The sequence below is a fragment of the Papaver somniferum genome, chromosome 2 (assembly GCF_003573695.1).
Source record: "Papaver somniferum cultivar HN1 chromosome 2, ASM357369v1, whole genome shotgun sequence".
NCBI classification, from domain to species: domain Eukaryota; kingdom Viridiplantae; phylum Streptophyta; class Magnoliopsida; order Ranunculales; family Papaveraceae; genus Papaver; species Papaver somniferum.
The window spans coordinates 60,039,614-60,051,771 of NC_039359.1; the positions used below are offsets into that span (position 1 = coordinate 60,039,614).

At 39.6% G+C, this 12,158-nt stretch overlaps 1 protein-coding gene across 1 annotated transcript; it reads left to right on the forward strand.

The window, feature by feature from the left end:
* The first annotated feature begins 4,217 nt into the window (after nt 1-4,217).
* Nucleotides 4,218-6,941, forward strand: LOC113353367 (universal stress protein PHOS34-like). The gene is made up of 4 exons (XM_026596992.1): nt 4,218-4,444; nt 4,546-4,640; nt 6,133-6,260; nt 6,359-6,941. The coding sequence occupies exons 1-4, from the start codon at nt 4,267-4,269 to the stop codon at nt 6,468-6,470; spliced, it is 513 nt and encodes a 170-aa protein (XP_026452777.1). The 5' UTR covers nt 4,218-4,266; the 3' UTR covers nt 6,471-6,941.
* The last annotated feature ends 5,217 nt before the right edge of the window (nt 6,942-12,158 follow it).

Below are 12,158 nucleotides of genomic sequence, written 5' to 3' on the forward strand. Positions count from 1 at the left end.
ACTTGCTTGACTGAAACAGACAAATTCAACACAAAAGATACAATATAATAAGTACTTAAAAGTAAGAAAGGGGTTAAATCATCATGCCTTATGCATCATGCAAGTTATGTACCTGCATAACTAGTTATGCACATAGTTGTTTTTACTGCATAACCAGTTATGCATACTAAGCTACGCAGTTCAACATAGTTGTTTTTACTGCAGAACAAGTTATGCAGTTCAGCATAGTTGTTTTTACTGCATAACAAGTTATGCATAATAAGTTACGCAGTTATGCATAGTTGCTTTTTCTGCATAACAAGTTATTCTCCACTGGACACCAGCACGAATGGAAGCCAACACTTTTTTCTCTAGCCTGGGACAAATGAATCCTTTATACGTCACCCCCTTCCTCTTCCTTGTACTCATCTGTTCCATAATTTTAAGTCTGATCCAGTTAACAAGTGTTGCAATAGGCATACCTTTTTCTTCCTTGATCCAAGAGTTAAAGGACTCTACAATGTTTGAACACATGTCGCCGTAACGACAGCCCAGACAATGTGCATTGGACCAACATTCCACTGGAATCTCACTCAAGAATTTGTGAATACCATCACATCCCATATCCTTCAACTTTTGCATACCCTTATCAAAGCCTTCATGAGTCGATGAATAGAAACATTCTTTGAACAAACCCATCGCAGCACAATGCTCTCCCTTTTTCTTGTTGGTCTTACTGCGGACATTATTCTTCAAATGCTGGTAACACAAAGCATGATAGAAAGTTTGGAAAACATCACGAATCCCTTGGATCAAACCCTCATGGCGATCCGAAATAAAAGTTAGTACACGAGGACCCAAGATAGATTCTAGTTTCTTCAAGAACCAATGCCAATTCTCAACAGTTTCAGATGATACGATACCATATGCCAGAGAAAATATTCCTACAGAAACAAAACAAACACAAAAAGAAAAAATCATATCAAACTGACTGAAACTGCTATTATACAGAATGAAACTAGTTTCATTCTCTAGTCTGACTTCACCAGTTAAGGATGAAACCGGTTTCATCTAGTGATAATCTGACATAAAAAAAAAATTATGACATCAAAAATTAAAGAAGACGTACCATTATTCGCATTCTTCCCGGTAGCCGCCATAAGACAACCCCTACATTTTCCAGTTAGGAAAGTTGCATCCAAGAACAGTACCGGGCGACAATATTCGAAACCAGAGATGCAAGCATCGAAGGCTAAGAACAAACTCTTAAACTCGCCACCTTCAACAACTAAATAAGCCCTACTACCTGGATCGTGTTTCTTCACGGCTGCACACCACCATCTCAAGTCAGTGTATGATTTAATTTCCTCGCCATACAATTCCTTGAAACATAATTCTTTCCCGGCATGCGCCTGATCGTAGCTCACTTCCAACCCATAATCACTTTTGAGTTCTCTAACAATATCCCTGGCTTTCTTGTTGGGATTTTGTTCAATCTGCTCAAATATCAAACTCTTGATAAGTTCGCGCGTAACCGGATCAGCCTTTGTTCCATCACTATAACCAACACAACATTTATGTTCCCCGTTATAGGCCTTAAGGAATAAGTGACCCTTCACATTGGAAGTCTTGGGAGCTGCATGGAACATCCAGTCGCATTCCAATTTCTCCTTGTAATAACATTCGACCGTATATCGTTCTGGATTGCTCTTGACGACTCTCACCCTGCGACCAAAAAAATGGTTATATTTCTCAACAACAAGATGAGCTTCATCTCGTCCTCCATAAAAATATTGACCAACACCTTTTATAATAAACTCCCATTCAGCCGCCTTGCAAGATCTTTTAATTGCAAACTTTCCATTGTATGTACGTTCTTGAGACATGGGGATATCTTGAGAAGAAACAAGCTCTTGAGAGGAAGGAAAAGGTGACTGAGCTAAAAGCAACTCCGTCATTGTAGGTGTAGGAGTAACTTTACTGCTGCTCGGAAGATGACAAGGATTAACCAACTGAGCTCTGCTAGGATCGGGTGCTAAACGAAACTCGCTCATTCTACTGCTGCTCGGAAGATGACAAGGATTAACCAACTGAGCTCTTCTAGGGTCTGGTGCTAAACGAAACTCGTTCATTCTACTGCTGCTCGGAAGATGACAAGGATTAACCAACTGAGCTCTGCTAGGGTCTGGTGCTAAACTAAACTCGCTCGTAGTAGGTTCACGAACAAAATCAGGAGCACGAAGAGGAACACGTTCAAATAAACAAAGCTCCAAGAAATACAACTGGTTAACAATACACAATGACAAGAGAGAACAGAGCTTCACATCACTGTCAACAACATTGCTTCTCCCCTCATAATCAAATACAAACTGAATTGAGTCTGGTAAAATGCTATTCCAATAAGAACAGACATGCGCCTTCAACTCATCAACTGTTGAATTCGTAGTAACTTGGTATGGACACGCATCGGTTAATAAACAAATATATAAAACAAATATAAATGAATCTGGATGTATTCAATTGACAATAAACAAAGACAAAAATAATATGTAAACAAATAAGCAGCAGTTACAAGCATACAATGTGACCACCAACTGCATTCATACAACCCATACTCCAACATCTCTTCCACTCTCTCAACAACCATTATAATCTCGCTACAACAACATCTCCTAACGCAGATGTTCTCCTCCCTGGAATCCAGATTTGCTCATCACGAATAAACGAACATCTGTGTACAATGCCCTATAAATTAACTAAAACCAAAAATGGTTTGCATCTGTGTACCATCAAAGTACCATTTTGGCACAATGTACCACCAAAGAAGATGTCATAAATTACTATGTACTTCTACGACTACGAGTACTGCTCTAAACAGTTCCATATAATACTTTCTCCTTCAGCAAGTTACTATGTACTTACTAGCAAAGTTCTATTTCCCTTAAGCCTCTAACACTCAACCAAGTTATCATCAGTAAATACCCAAAAAAACAAGAACCAATCAATCAATCCAGAGTTCATCACCAATATTGAAAGTAACATAAGCATCAACAACTGCATGCATAATCTGTGGTTGTGTAAGGTATTTTTGATTCCAATTGCTCACAATAACATCTCTAGGTCTTTCAATAACATCTCTGTGGTTGTGTAACGTAAAGGTGAAATCCTAATAATAACCTAAACCCAAAATTGGTTTGCATCTGTGTATATTGCATTGAAAATAAGATTACTAAACCCTAGAAAACATGATTCGAGACAAACCCAAATAATGTCACATAATCAACTAAACCCTGGATATTCCAAATCAACAACTAAAATCAAAAATTAACAAAGATTAATCTTCAAATTCATAAAAAATCATCAACAACTAAAAATTACTTCAAAATCGACAGAGAAACTTCAATTGGACAAAAACCAAATCAAAATTATTTCAATTGAAATTTACCGTTCGACGCTATTAGATGAAACTTCGATTCAACAGTTGAAACTCCAATTGAAACTTCGATTCAACAAACTATTCAACAGTCATTAATCACCATGATTGATCAACCAGATCTGAAAAAGACACGAGCTCTGAAACTTTGATCGAATTCTGCAGGTGAGGAATAAACGAGCTCTGCCGGGACGGGGAGGTTTTGATAAAAGAAATAAATTCTCTTTGAAAAGAAGAGTTTAGAAGGTTAGGGGTATTTTAGGTAAGTCATATTTTTTTATTTTAATTTTCTTGTGCCAAATATCCAAATTGACTATATAAACAGTATATTTCTGATGTTTGGCTATATAAACAGTATCAAAAGCTAAGAATCTATTTCACCCAGAAATTTTGTGTTTTGGTCTTTTTGACCAATTTTGTGTAAGAAAAATGCCTTTCAAAATGTCAGACATTGGGAACATGAGAGTGTACGTGGTGGATCTATGTTCAGGTATACCCTGAAGCTGATCGAAAACAAAATATCGGTTTCTATTGTTGGATAAAGTCGTGGGCTGATAACACGCGACGTGTAGCGCACCTTCTAACCAAGGTAAATGTGGAAAAACTAATGTGCTGACATCCAACGCACTCCACTTGATTCGTGAACAATAGTCGTGCGTGCCATGCTTAAACTTCAATTAAAATTCAACTCTTAAAGGGAAAAACAATGGTATGCTAAATTGACAAATTCCATATGTTTGTATATAGTTTCCGACTGTAAAAAGAAGAGCATTTGAATTTGCCAACATACACCCGCAATTTAAAACCCTGTCCTAATACTAATTTTATTGGGTGAGAAAAAGGAGATTTGATCAATGGCAATCGCAACAACAGAAAAATTAATAGTAGTCGGAATCGACGAAAGTGACCAAACTACACTTGAATGGACTCTTGATCATTTTTTCGTACCTCTTGGTTCGAATTCTGTTTTTAAACTCGTTGTTGTTCATGCTAAACCTTCTCCATCTTCTGTTGTTGGCCTGTCTGGACCTGGTAATTTGAATCATTTTGATTTTAAATTTTCTTCAAGTTTTTGAGGTTTATATACAGAGACAGTTTGTTTTCATTTTTGAATCATTTTTTGGCTGATTTAGGGGCTGCCGATGTTGTGGCAATTGTTGATGTTGATCTAAGAAAGACTTCAAAGAGAGCTTTGGAAAAGGCTAAAGAAATTTGTATCGCAAAATCTGTAAGTCATTTCATCATATACGTTATAAATGATAATTTGTTTAGATGGATTCTGATGATCTGAATTTGTTAAGAATGACAAGTACATCTGACTCTTAAAGGTGTGAGTGAATGTGCCAAGACAACCGTGCTAAGACTGCTAACCATTCACCGGTTTCCTCTGATCTATTGCATTCCACTAATCTTTTTCTGTTAAATTAATGCCACTTTTTTATTATCTTTTGTCGAAAAAAGAGGCAAGCCACACATGTATTGGTAATGATACTCCGATGTAAAATCCGGATTGATTACGGGAGTTACATAGGATTTCCAGCAATTACATGAATTCCAAAATACCTAGCAGCACAGTTACAAACCATATTTCCAATCAAAATCTTAACCATTTTAGACAATTTTCTAACTAGTAGAACAAGTTTAAATGGCCTAGTTTGGATTCTAATTAACCCATCCAAAACATATAGCACCCCTACAATCAGTAGAGATGTTTGGATCCAACCATTTCTCAAGGTTATTTCAGAAACAAAGAAAAACACATGACATAGGCATAGACAAATTAAACCAAATATTCACCCATTTATCAAGGGATTTTTTCAAAGTAACAAGAACAGAGATAACCTAAATCGGTCATCGTTGGAAGAAATCGGTATGAACCGGTGGATCTTCATTGGAAGCAGTCTGGAAATGTTTTTTGCCGGTGTCTTTTATATTTCTGGTTTAGTTCTCGGTGTCTTAGAACATGTTGTTGTTGCTGGTGATTTTGAAAACGCGTTGTTGAAAACCTAAATCTAGAAAAGCTAGCTGAAACAGAGAGATATTCAAAGAAAACATGATTGGTGAACCACCTTAGAACATGAATATCTCCTTAATCTAAAGCATGAAAAGTTAATATCCGATCATCACCAACATAAAGGGAATGCAAATCCACTTTGAATTGGTGGAGATGATGTTGCTCCTGCTTCAGAAATTAGGTTTAAAGATGAACATGTGCTATGATTTCTTCTCAAAATTGATCACAAACCGTACACGCATGAACATCCATAGATCTGGAAAACAAACCCATAAAATCTCAAGAACAACGATGAAATAAAACCTGATCCAAAAGCAAACTAGATTAAAAAGAAACAGGTAATAGATCAAGAGGTAATAGAGCTTGGGTTGCTAGTTGATCTGCTCTGATCAGTCCATAAGGAACCGATCTGGCCATAGGGGATTCAGGTAAAAGAGGTTTTCGTTTCAAAACTTTGGAGAGAGGAAAGTTTTCGTTTCGATGTCTTTCTAATTTAATGCCACTTAATCAAAAAGAAAATCACATGATTTTTTTCCGGAATTTTTCTCAATGAATGTAGTATTTTTCTTAGAGAGAGTGAACTACAGATAAATTTCAAACGTAAACATTATACAATTAAATTTGTTGTGATCCTTTTCTTAAAGAATGGAATATACTTCTAATTATATGTGAAATTCTTTTATGGCATGTATATATATGTACCTAGGTAAAAACGGATGATGTGATTTTCGAAGTGATGGAAGGTGATCCAAGGAAAGTGATGTGCGAGGCCGTAGAGAGACACCGTGCAACCATATTGGTTGTTGGCAGCCACGGTTATGGAGCGGTGAAAAGGTATATCCTAGCTACCCCAATATGATCATACGGTGCGTTTTGATGCAGACTTTGAAAGATTTTAAAATTTTGGGGTCTTTTTCCCCGTGTTTCTGCAGGGCTCTTTTGGGGAGTGTAAGTGACTATTGCGCTCACCATGCTCATTGCAACGTGATGATTGTGAAGAAACCCAAGATAACAAACTCACTATGGAACATTTTCTCATTTTGAATCCCAACTTTTACATAAGAGCAATACGTAGAAATGGAAAAACAAGATCTTCATTCAAGGTAAAAATGAAAATGTTTTGTTTTCTTAAAATTTGTGCAGAAAGTGAAAATGTTTGTGGAACAGACGAAGTATTTGCTTTTTTATTTACACGCAGAGTTTGGCAGTGAGGCCTATTTTGTGTTACGCTGTGATTTTTGGGTCATGAGTACGAGTACATTTCAAGTCAATGTCAGTTTATTGGGAAAAGTATATTAGTACCGTTCCATTAAACTGGTACTCCCATTAGTATTCATAAAAAATTTGTATGACTATATTAGTCAACTGCACCACCAACTAAGGCGCTTTGGAACGATAGCCCCGTTTAGTTGCGTGATTAATTTTGAGACTGTGATTTTTGTTTGGTGCTTATCACTGGAAGATAAGATATGGTTATTTTGAAGTAACTAATTAGTGGTAATCAATTTAATTAGTAGTTAAATAATCGTATTAGATGTGAAACTAACCAGTGTTGACTCATCCTCAAATCATGAAAATTTTGATCTTTTTTATTTGAAAATTTTCAAAATTTTGGGTTCAAGAACAATGGCGAATACGACACATATATGTGACTGATTGTTGTTGATGTTCTTGATCCATGAAGAACATCAATCCGGAATTGATATATTTCTTCATTTTTATGGTCGATTGTTCGTGTTGTTCTTGATCCATGAAGAACAACAACCAAGAATCTGCATATGTCTTTCATTTTTATGGCCAATTATTCTTGATCAATGAAGAACATCAACCTAGAATCGGGATATTTTCTTCACTTTTATAGCTGATTGTTCTTGATGTTCTTGATCCATGAAGAACCTTCACAAGTAACGACTGTAAAAAAAACTCAAACAAAATATTATTATTTTTTACATAAAAATACGTCCATAATCGGTGGATATCGTGCACTGAAGAAAACTGAAATTCAAGAGCTTTCCCTATAAATTTTTTCCCAGAATCAGTTTACATAAAAGCCTTTATCAACTAATTGTAAATCTGGGTATTTGTTCGACTTTTTTGCTCAAAATTTCTTCGTTCGATGTCGAAATGACCTCATTCTTTTTACGTTAAACTCATATTTTCATTCTCCATAATATTCAGATAAAAACTTTTGGGTTGGAAAAGTTATAATTGGTATTGGATCCAAGGGTTCCATCTTGCGTACCATATTTTTAAATAAAGAAAAAATGGGCATTTTCTTTAACCAAAATCGGTCTATATGAATGTCCACGTTGACCGATTCTGGATATGATGTTCTTCAACCACGAAGAGAATTAATAAAAATCGGTCGACGTGATCATGTATATCGACCGGTTATTACAAATATTGGTCAATTGGGACATGAACATCGATTGATTGTGGTTAAACACAAAAATCTAGATTCTTTATAATTCTAAATTTTGAATCGATGAACCAATCACAAGTATAATTAAGAGTAATGGGTTGCAATCGACGGTGTTTAATTTGAAATAAAATTCAAAAAAAGAATAATGAAGTTTACTTTAAATCGATTGATGTAGTTAGGTTTTAATTTTAGTCTGTGGAATTCGTAAAATTACCCCTTTAGTCTATTTCCAAAAAAATAAATAATGTGTGGGATTCAAAATCCATATGCCCCAGCTAAAAGCCATAGGCTCAAAATTAGTTATTTTAGTTGGTCCAAGTTTATATCGGCTCCTAAAGCACCCTTAAGTTTGTTGAGGGTGCACGCATCATCAGTTTCAGATTTTGTATCTGCCATCTATATTAGTTTAGTCAGGATTAAAGCTAAAATAGTTCCTTGTTATGCTTCACCTCCAGTGTATCATGATGTCCTCTGACTCTGATGCATTTTCCTGCTGTTTGAGGGTGAAAACAGTTTCTGTTGATTTTTGTAATTTCGAGTGTGTGGGTGAGAAACGAGTCTAAACCCTAAACAATGTACTGCAAGAGAGTACTTTGATTCGAGAGATCAATCTGTACAAATCCGTCCTAAACCAAGAAATGGTCGTTCCAGACTTGCTTCGGTCACAAAGTGGAGGAGAAGGGTTGGTCTAGGGAGGGAAGCGAAGAGAGTGTTGAGACCAGAATAGTTGATTCGGGAAGAGTAGTTGTTTGACGACTTGTATGAGAAAGTGGAAAGCTAACATATGTGAAAGATAACAAGTGGTTTTTGAGTGTTGTATTCTCCTGACCAAAACTTGTTTTTGGTGGAAATAGGTGAGGCCTATTTATACAAATCGCAACGAAACGTATCCTGGTCTCGTAAGAAGTGGAAACGGTTGAGTAAATGGAAGAAAGCGGTGACGGGTAACGTCTGGAATTGATGTTTCCATAATGAAGGAAACATTTCACCATTACTCCTTGTATTTACTAACCGCCTCACTCTTCTGACACTTTCTTGTAACGGGCGTAGTGTACGCTGTATGCTGTAAACCGCCATACCAATACCCTGATGAGCATCCCCCAGTTTGTGAAATGTTTTGATGTCTCGAGTGTTTTCGTGGAAAACGTGTAGCATGTTGCTATTGTTTGTCAAGTTAAGATTTAGAGGCTTGCCGGTTCGGTGGTGACCTTCGACGGCCGATATTTTGCATCTTGAGAGGAAGGTTAGCCGTTGATTATGGTTACGTTCTGTTGGTAGCCAGTGGCGTGGCCACTGTGCTGACATGGCTTGCGCATGCTCTTGGAGTGGCTAATTAGGGTTTGGTGCCGTGACCAAAAAACTGGCATATCTAAGTGTGTGTCGTATCCAAAGAGTTGGCAGCGTAGCCAAAGGTTGCCACAATTCATTTGGTTTAGTGGCGAGATTGTACGGCTGAGATTTGCATCTCAGAAGGAAGGATATCGTTGATTGTTGCAACCTTCCATTTGGAAGCTAGCGTCATGGAGGCATGGCCGACATGGCTTTGGCACCGTGGCCAAATTAGGATTTTGGCACCCTAGCCAAGAGATTGCCACAAGTCGTTTGGTGGCAAGTTTGAACGGCTGAGATCTGCATCTTAGGAGGAAGGATAGCCGTTGATTGTTGCAACCTTCCGTTTGGAAGCCAGCAACATGGAGGCATGGCTGGCATGGCTTTGGCATGGCCAAATTATGGCTTTGGCATCGTGGCCAAGAGATTGCCACAAGTCGTTTGGTGGCAAGTTTGTACGGCTGAGATATGCATCTCAGGAGGAAGGATAGCCGTTGATTGTTGCAACCTTCCGTTTGGCAGCCAGCGGCATGGTTGCATGGCCGACATGGCTTTGGCGTGAAGTGGAGCCGCTGGCAGTGTGCGGCTTGGAAGGGAGTCGCTTGCGGCTTGGAAGAGATACGTTGGCATCGTGCATCTTGGAAGGGAGTCGCTTGCGGCTTGGAAGGGAAGCGCTTGCGGCTTAGAAGGGAATCGCTTTCGGCTTGGAAGGGAGCCACTGGCAGCGTGCGGCTTTTTCAAAATTAGGGTTTGACATGTCGAAACCCTAATCAGCGTCCTTTACTAGAATCGCTGTAGAACTCCCGTACGGACTCAAATGTTGACAGTCCGCCCCTCCATTCTGATCGGAAAAGAATTCTCTATCTCCCTTACGAGGGAATATTTAGGTTTTGGGCTTGTTTAGGTGGTGAAAACAGCCCGACAGTAAAACTCAGGAAGAATTCAGGAGGGATGGCGGCATGGCCAAAGTTAGGTTTTGGTGACACAAGCCAAAGAATTTGGAGTTGTGGCCAAAAAAGTCATCACAAGTCTTTTAGTTCGGTGGAGGACTTGGACGGCTGAGATTTTCATCTCAGAAGGAAGGGTAGCCGTTGATTGTGGCTACCTTCCGTTTGGTAGCCAGCGGCATGGCCGACATGGCTTTGGCATGCCGTTGGCACGGCGGTGTGGCTGGCATGGTTGGGCCTTTGGCGCATGAGGTGTGGATGGAATGTCGTTGGCGCGGTGGTGCGTCTGGCATAGTTGGCATACCTTTGGCGCGGAGGTGTGGCTGGCATGGTTGGCATGCCGTTAGCACTGTGGTGCGGCTGGCATGGTTGGCATGCCTTTGGCACGGAGGTATGGCTGGCATGGTTGGCATGCCTTTGGCGCGAAGATGTGGCTGGTATTCCAAGGATGCAAGTGACGCATAATGATTACGCGTTTCAGAGTTGCATGCCAACTCAGTGTCCAGTCAGGATGGCGCGACACTGCGTAGACTGTCAAGTGCTAAGAATGGCATAACCCCGCAGGGCCAATGAAGTGCAAGTGTAGCACTACATTGTAAATGCATTTGGATAAGTAATGAAGTTGCGGGCCAACACAATGAAGCTTCATTGAGTATAAGGCAAGACAAAGCCAAAGTTGCAAGATGCAACATGCAACATGCGAGTTGGCATGTTGGCAAGTGGCATGTTGGCATGTCCGTGGAATTGAGTATGCCCAAACTCAAGGATGATGCAAGAGTGAAGAATATAGGCCAAGAGTTGGTCTATGGAATTAGTTCAAGGCTGGCCAAAGCTTGAACAATGTAAAAAAGTTGGTAATACAAGAGTTGCATTGCTATTGTCAAGCTAATTGGCGAAGTGAAGAACATATGACGCATGAGTAACTAGAGTGAGATTAAGGATTTTTCCTCGATAATTAAAGCACAAGGATTGTCCGTGCATTAGCTTAAAGTGATAAGCATGCAGGGCCGAGCGAGGAGGAATTCAGTAAAGCACAACAGTGGTGCAATACGGTTCAAGTGACGGTTATGAGTTGGTTACGGGCTTCACAAGCATGACAATGATGCGAGACGAATTAGGATGGTGATAAAGTGAGTTTATAACCATGTGGAAGGTTCATAATCACCAAGAACAGGTGTGGAACCAGTTGGCGTGACAACACAAAAGGTGGAAGTTAGTTGGCGGTTACGGAAACCACTTTTGGGACACATGGCTATTCCATGCAGGTGCAAGCGGTTTCACAGAGTTTTGGCATGATCCTAGCATGTATAAATATTTTAGGAATCAATAATGTTAGTGTTTTTCGATTGAGAGAAGAACCACTAATGCAGAGAGTGTTTTAGGCATTCACCAAGAGGGTGAATGGCCTATTTGGTCCGTGTGATGGACAGTTTTGTATAATCTTCCTTAATGCAATGAAATGGGTTTATTGTGTTAGTTCTTTGTGTTCATTATGTTGTTGATCTTGTGTGATAAGTGTTGAAGTGCATGGAAGAACCTCTTATGCTTATGGGGGCATGAAGAGTTAAAGAGAAAGAAGATGAAGACTTCCGTTGTGCAAAGCCTTTAGAGTGAAGGCAGATGCATACTTTGATGCAAGTATGTAAGGATGAGTACTTGTGGGTGATGTTGAATCATTGAACCACAGAGTATTGCCAGTCATGTCCCATGAAAATTTTAGGAGATTAAATGAGCGTGTGACAGCTGGCATGGTGGTGCGGCTAGCATGGTTGGCATGCCTTTGGCGCGGAGGTGTGGCTGGCATGGTTGGCATGCCTTTGGCGCGGAGGTGTGGCTGGCATGATTGGCATGCCGTTGGCACGGTGGTGCAGCTGGCATGGTTGGCATGCCTTTGGCGCGGTGATGCGGTTGGCATGCCATTGGCACGGTGGTGCGGCTGGCATAGTTGGCATGCCTTTGGCGCGGAGATGTGGATAGCATGGTTGGCATGTCGTTGGCACGGTGGTGCGTCTGGCATGGTTGGCATGCCTTTGG

Bases quoted from the DNA above. Each gene is read 5' to 3' on its own strand.
- LOC113353367 (XM_026596992.1), top strand. From the start codon at position 4,267: ATGGCAATCGCAACAACAGAAAAATTAATAGTAGTCGGAATCGACGAA. The intron at 4,445-4,545 runs GTAATTTGAATC...TGGCTGATTTAG, and splicing joins TGTTGGCCTGTCTGGACCTG to GGGCTGCCGATGTTGTGGCA. The intron at 6,261-6,358 runs GTATATCCTAGC...GTGTTTCTGCAG, and splicing joins GGTTATGGAGCGGTGAAAAG to GGCTCTTTTGGGGAGTGTAA.